We start from the raw sequence: 7,715 nt of genomic DNA on the forward strand, positions 1-7,715 counted from the left end.
TATCTTTATATATATATATATATATATATAAATCTTTTACAAATTACAGCTTAAAAGTTCATGCAAAAAAAAAAAAAAGGCTTGCAAATCGAGGACTTACCGCCTTGCGCCCCACGTAGAGTCTGGAAGCCTTTGTTGTCCCTTTCACACGCTTCAAAACGCAAGGACTATAAATTTTTTATTAAAAAAAATTAGTAAAAAAAAAAACCTACAAAACATAAATTTTGTAATTTTTTATTATAAAAAAAAACTTAAAAGAAACAATTAAATAAAAACCCTTGGAGCAGAAGATTTAAAAAAACCGGGTGCAGAGAATAACGTCTGAGCAGGCAGCTCATAGACTTTTCTCGTAAGCATGACGACACGCAAACGCAGTGGGAACAAATGGGATCATGTATGTACACAAAAACAAAATAAAATAAAATAAAATAAAATATAAAATAAAAAAGAAAAAGACAGAGGGAGAGAAAGGGAAATGAGTTTCCGCGTAGACAGATGAGACTGATGAGAAGCTAAACAGGAGACAAAAGCTTTTCTTTTCCCTTATTTCTTTCTTTCTTTCTTTCCTTTTTCTCTTTGTTTTTAATTTTCTGGAACTTCTCATCAAATCTGAACGAATAATTATTAAACTGCTGGTTTTTTATATCGACACATAAGCAGTTAAAGAAAGAGAGGAGGAAGAAAGAGATCATCAAAATCTGTCCCTTTTTTTCTTCCTTAAGGATTCACACCTGCCATTCACACCACCCCCTTCATAGAATCTAAGCTTTATCCTTCTTCTCTCTCTTTTCTTTTCTTCTTTCATATTAAATCTTTTCGAAACCCAAACTTAATCTTCACGAAAACACCCCTTTTTAAGATTGAGGTTTTGGTCATGGAGGGACATCATCGTCATCATCACCAACAACAACAGCAACATCATCAACCACTTCAGCATCAAACTCATCAGCTTCATCTTCAACAACAACAACAACAACAGCAGCAGCAGCAGCTTCAGCAGCAGCAGCTACAGCAGCCGCTTCCTAGTACTATCAGCGTCAACGTGGACGCGAGCGATAGGTTTCCTCAATGGAGCATTCAAGAGACGAAAGAGTTGCTGGTGATCAGAGCCGAGCTCGACCAGACTTTCATGGAGACGAAGAGAAACAAGCTTTTGTGGGAAGTGATTGCCACCAAGATGAAGGAAAAGGGCCACCATCGCAGCGCCGAACAGTGCAAGTGCAAGTGGAAAAACCTCGTTACCCGTTACAAGGTACACAAATGTTATGTAAAGTATAAACCCAAATAAGTCCTAAGTTTAATTATTGATGAATTAATCTCCCATCTAATCAACACACCCTTTATACGACATACTGATTGCCTTTCAGGGGTTTGCTTTTGCTTTTCACCCAAAATCTTCAAAAAAATTTTGCTGCCTTCATTATTATCTGTCTGACATATATATGTGCGTGTCTTTATGTTTCGCTTTCTGTTGATGTATTTAGGGATGTGAGACGATGGAGCCGGAAGCTATGAGGCAGCAATTCCCATTTTACAATGAGCTGCAAGCGATTTTCGCAGCGAGGATGCAGAGAATGCTGTGGGCAGAAGAGAGCGGGGCTGCAAGCGGGTCGAAGAAGAAAGCGCTTTCTTCGGATGAGGAGGAAGATAATGAGGACAGCGAGGCCGAGAATAAGGCAAGCACGGTGAGGAAAAAGAAGAAGAAGGTGAAGATGAGCAATATTGGCATCAGCAGTACAAGTGGGAGTGGAAGCGGAAATAATGTGAGGGAGATATTGGAGGAGTTCATGAAGCAACAGATGCAAATGGAGATGCAATGGAGGGAGGAGTTTCAAGCGAGGGAGAACGAGAGGCGGTTGAAGGAGATGGAGTGGAGGCAGACCATGGAAGCTCTAGAGAACGAGAGGATAATGATGGAGAGGAGGTGGAGAGAGAGAGAAGAGCAAAGGAGGATGAGAGAGGAGGCTAGGGCTGAGAAGAGGGATGCTCTTATCACCGCTTTGCTAAACAAGCTTAGAAGAGAAGACATGTAGCAAGCAATGAATGGTGGCTTGAGAGGTTTGTTAGCTCTCAATTACCTAGAAACACTCTTGGTTCTTTGGAAATGGGTTTGGCGTTCAATGGATGTTATACATTATGTTGATCCATTTCCTTTCTTGTTTTGCCCACTGAGACGCTTTTAATTAATTTATTGCTAGTTTAGTGATGAAAAAAAGGGCTACATATCTCCATTAATCTCTCATCTCATTTCCATTGATTTAGAAAGAAAAATCTCTTAAATAACGTGTTTAGCCAGCTAAGTAGAATAGGTTACTGTTCTATTAAATTTCCATGTACAAGTCTTGATATGTAAACACATGCAAGAAGATCGAAGACGAGTAGTTGTGAAACACTGAATACAGGCTTTGAGACTCCAAGCACGCCAAGTTGAAATTTGATTCAGGTAATTCATTGACATTTGTATTCTAGCTAGCAAAAGTTGATTGAATACATGCATGGTATGCGGTTCTTAAGGTGGTGACATCATGACATGCATGTACATAAGTGGCTGAAGAAGCTAAAACGCCATATGGATTTTCCCATAACATTAATTAGATCTGACTTTTACTGCATTTGAATTTTTAAGTTGTGTTGAGAGAGAGAGAGATATATATATATATATATATATATTTTGTTTCCTTCATCCCAGTTGTTGTCATATATCTAGAAGTAGCATATATGTCTGCAGGTGGGGTATTGAACTAAGCTGCTGAGGATGAGTTACGAAGATTTCACTATATATATGTAATGGGACATGACATAGCTTTTTTAAGCTCCTTTTACTTTAGCGGAGAACTGAAAAAGGGTTTGAAATGATAGACGGAAGTGAAAATACTGTATTTTTAGACCGTTTAACATGTTATGTATATATGTATTGATTTGTTGATAACCTAAATGATCTCTTGCGCAGTATACTAGATTAGAAATTTCTCATGTGTGGGACTAATTTTGTACGATCCAAAACGGAGAGATATCAAACACCACTTTCAATTTTGAAAGTGTTTTAATAATGATTATTATTATATTCTCTCATGTGATATTGTGCGAGTTAAATATTGTGATGTCGTATATAATTTCGTATATACTGTGATATGAGATGAAAGTTGATTTTACTCTTATCAAAAACTATATATATGTAGCTAGTTTTTCTTCAGGACACGTGATTTCCAAGATTCCAAGGACAGTGGCCGTGTTTTCAGAGTCTCAAACTTCGCTCCTCTTTTGACATTCTAGCATTTTTGCACGGATTGATCGGTTTATTAAAATACATATATATAATCTTCATGATTTTGAAGCTACAAATATATGCTGTTTAGAATGCGGCAGATATTAGAAGGGCTTGTTTCACGTCTTACACACACAGCGCATGAAAATCATGCTCTATTATTCTTGACTAATTAAATTTTACAGCTAACATAAAAAAGCCATGAGCGACGTGTCATAATAAGCTGAGCTGTGGGTTCTTCTTCTTCTTCTTCCATATCTGGTAGCTGCAGCAGCAGCAAGCGTTAGTCAGAAGACTTTTGAACGGTTTAGGGAATAATGCTAAATAAATAAATCTTGGTCTACAAGTTTCATATTGATATTGTTGAGGTCCAGCTATTTTTAAAGCGTACGTTACCGTGTTTTTGCCTCTGTCTCTAGCTGGCATTTTGAAATCAAGTTTGGGCATTTCTCACCGACGCATTTTGTCCCAAAATAATTTGGTGGTCCACACTCAAACTATTTTCCGCCAACCATAATTCGCTTGCTGATATCTGCAGTCTAAATATGGATCGGATAAGGGCCTAAGTTTCTTCTCAATTTCATAGTAACATTAAACTTGTGTGAACAACTATTTTTTTATTAAAAAGAAAAAAATCAATGAGGTGTTAAACTTGTGTGAACAAAACAACGTAAGAAATGACATAAATATAAACAAAATTTGAACTTTTATGCATATACAGGGGCGGAGTTGGGTGCAGACTTGAAGTTGCCATGGCTCCCCCACATATGTACCAATCTAGCTCCGCCATGGCACACATACAACTTCTTAAGTTACACATTTATATTTTTATAAATATCTTATTCGTACGTGTAAACAATGAACTGAAATGAACGAATTATAAGAATTTTCTTAATTTACCAATTAGAAAATCAAATTTGATCTTATTGCGTCAACTTGCCAGAACCCATATGGTCTTTACGGGTGTTTTGCCCGTTTCAATGCGAAGGAATGTCTGCAATTATGCCTGCAACTTCCAAGTTTGACCAGTTGCTATTCGGACTCAATATAAAGAAATTCAGTTGAACAACCTCTGCTGCTGGATTATAATAATCTCTCTTTTCAAGACCCTAATCACATGGTTGCCATCATTTTTTTTTCCCTTCAAAAGAAAACACTATTATTCTATCACCCATTGGACTTTCTACAAATCTTGACTAATTTTATAGGTGATGCCAATGTCATTCGGTCTAGGGATAATGGGAACAGAGACTTTTGCTTGATGGGCTCAGTTTAGTTATAAATAATCACACAACCTGCCACGTGTGTAGACTGTGGCTTGGCTTGTGTCAAATAAACTCAAATTCGTCAATTTCTTTGACTTTATGAGCTGAATAAATTAAAGGACCATGAGAAACTCTCATATTCTTATTCAACAGAACAATCTCAACTACTATGTAATTAAACAATGTACCATTTGTTCATTTGCTTTGAAACTCAATGGAAAGATTGGTACATGTTACTTTGATTTAACGAGGTAGGTATGAGAATTGTTAATGTGCAATGTTCTCCACTAGAACTTGAAGGGATATGTAATACCAACTTTGAGTTTGTGAAAATAAAACACTCCAATCTAAAAAGGATGGTGATTTTAAGGTCAATAGTAAAGACAAAAAGTGACAGCAAAGGTTTCTTGGCCTATAATCTCTCTTCCTTGCAGAATTCAATGAGACAGCAAGATTGTGTTGTGATTTGTGCATTTGAACTCAGTCAGAGAAGGAAATTACCAATAATAAATATATATTGTATATCTTCCGAGATAGACTTAGGGGTAAAAAATATAAGTGGGAAAATATTAAAGAATTGAAAGATATATATATAGATGTAACTTCTGAATTGAAAGATTGTTTTTTTTTTTTTTTCTGGGCAATTGTAATATCAATGGGAGATTGAAAGGGTCTCTCTCTCTCTCTCTCTCTCTCTCTCTCTCTCTCTCTCTCTATATATATATATATATATGTTTGTATAATATTTACACAATTTTCAAACTCTGAGGAGACAATCAAGACCTATAAATAGATCAAAAGCACTTCAGTTTATAGAAACCTTATGGCCTAGCCATTGTATGCTTCAAGACTCTAAAAACAAATCAAAAATCATAAAAATTAATAAAAAGAATTAGCACCATTCAAAAGATTGATTGGATGCAGATCAAGGAAAATGGTAGATTTCTATAACTTCTGTTTATACCGGAAATAAACGACCTGTGACTGCCAAACACGTGGACAATCGACATTTATCACAATAACCCTTCGGCATGTGTCCTACCGAAGCCAAACATCTTGACATTTTTGCACCAAGACACGTGTCATGCTCACAATCCGCTTCTACAGTCCCACATCGGAAATATGAGTATAGTGCACGCCTCCCAATGTCTATATAAGAAGACCCCTATCCTCGAAAGGGAGGGAGAGAAAAAACCAACGGTACGCTACCGCTTGATCTGTAATCTAATATTTACTAAAACCATACTTACTTAAACATCGGAGAGCCTTCGGCCGGTACCACACCGGTATCCCAAGGTCTCATCGAACGTGTCCTTTTGCAGGAACTTGATCTTCCGAAGGCAAATTCCCTTCCGAAGACATAATATCACTAAGTTGGGCGAGCCACGTGTCAAACCACTTTTTCGCATCAACAACTTTTGAACTTCTCCTTTCACTACTCAAACCAGATTGATTAGTTGGCAATACTCAGAATTAGCTTGTTTTAGGCATTGCCTCACTGTCATTGACCTCTGGGCAACTTGGAAAAAGATGAACTTTTGCACTTCATCTAACTGTGTCTGGTTCATCTGTTGGCTTTGCTGCTATTAGATGGAAAAATACATTGTTGCTTGAAGGGAATTTGTATAATTAAAATTAGAACAAAATGCAGAGCCTGAAAGAGGAAGCTGTGCCAATATCAGATGATTATACAGACCTCTCTTTCACCCACCTCCATGGTTGGTTAAACAGAACACCCCAATTCCTTATGTATGTACATAAGGTGAAAACTTGCCAAAGAAGAGCCATGCCTTTTCCTGCATGATGGGGAATTGGGAAGAAGGGATTTGCTGAGGCACAAGTACAGTTGTGTCCCTTGCTTGGAGTTCAAGAATGGGTTTCGCCCACAGGCTAATGCCTGTGGCCATTCACATGGGATTTTGGAGGAGAGGTTTCTGTTGAAGTTTCTATAGAATAGTAGATGTTGAAGTTTCTATAGAATAGTAGATGTTCTTGCACACAAAATATATGAGAAAAGGTTTTAGAGAGAAAAGGAGAGGGAGAGAATCTGTTAGGCCATGAATGTAATCATGCACACACTTTTCATTTCTAACAGAACATTCCTTTTGTACAACAGAGAATATGATCTCAGCCATACAATTTAGTGTCAGCAATATGAGCTGCACACTTGGCATGAGCTAGGACCTATGAGACCTATACTCTAGAATCAAATTTAAGCCTTACACCTGTCAACTAACAAACTTAAACCAGTAACTAAATTTACATTTCAACATTCCCTTCTAAATTGTTAACTGGTTTAACACCAAGCAATCCTCTAAGATAGTTAAACCGATCTTTAGACAGAGCTTTAGTGAAAATGTCAGCCACTTGTTCTTCAGACCTGCAGTATCTCAAGTCCACAACTCCATCTTGTAAAGCATCTCGGATGAAATGATACATGCGGTTGATGTGTTTGGTTTTCTGATGGAAAACAGGATTTCTTGTCATTGCAATGGCAGAAGTGTTGTCCACCATTAATGGAGTTGCATCAGTTTTCAATTCTCCAAAATCCTCTAGAACAAACCTCAACCATATTGCTTGTGTAGTAGCTTCACTTGCACTGACATACTCAGCCTCAGCTGTGAAGAGAGCAACACTATGTTGCTTGACTGATGCCCAAGAAAATACTCCACTGCCAAAAGAGAAAGCATAGCCAGAGGTGCTTCTCATGTCATCTTGGCTTCCTCCCCAATCACTGTCACAATATCCAATTAGGATGGCTTCTTTTCCTTTCTGATATTCAATACCAAAATCAATGGTGCCTTGAATATACCTCAGCACTCTCTTGGCTGTTCCATAGTGTTTCTTTGTTGGACAATGCATGAATCTAGCTAATAGGCTAGCTGCAAACATTATGTCTGGTCTTGTAGCTGTCAAATACAATAGACTGCCCACAATCTGTCTGTACTCATTCTCATCTGCAGGATCACTTCCATCATCTTTGCACAATTTTTCAGTTGCCACCAGAGGAGTACTGACTGGCTTACATTGCTTCAAACCAAACTTGTCCAGCAAAGTCAGAGCATTCTTCTTTTGATTTATGAAAATGCAGGATTCAGTTTGAATCACTGCCATACCAAGGAAATGATATAAAAGGCCTAGATCAGTCATTTCATACCTTCTCATCATTTCAGTCTTGAATTCAT

At 37.5% G+C, this 7,715-nt stretch overlaps 1 protein-coding gene across 1 annotated transcript; it reads left to right on the forward strand.

Annotated features, from left to right (window-relative positions):
* Positions 1-562: 562 nt before the first annotated feature.
* On the forward strand, positions 563-2,235 carry LOC117629559 (trihelix transcription factor GT-3b-like). The gene is made up of 2 exons (XM_034362081.1): positions 563-1,252; positions 1,485-2,235. Exons 1-2 carry the CDS (start codon positions 875-877, stop codon positions 2,031-2,033), a joined length of 927 nt encoding a protein of 308 aa, XP_034217972.1. The 5' UTR covers positions 563-874; the 3' UTR covers positions 2,034-2,235.
* The last annotated feature ends 5,480 nt before the right edge of the window (positions 2,236-7,715 follow it).

This window comes from Prunus dulcis, chromosome 6 (assembly GCF_902201215.1).
Source record: "Prunus dulcis chromosome 6, ALMONDv2, whole genome shotgun sequence".
Classification (NCBI taxonomy): Eukaryota; Viridiplantae; Streptophyta; class Magnoliopsida; order Rosales; family Rosaceae; genus Prunus; species Prunus dulcis.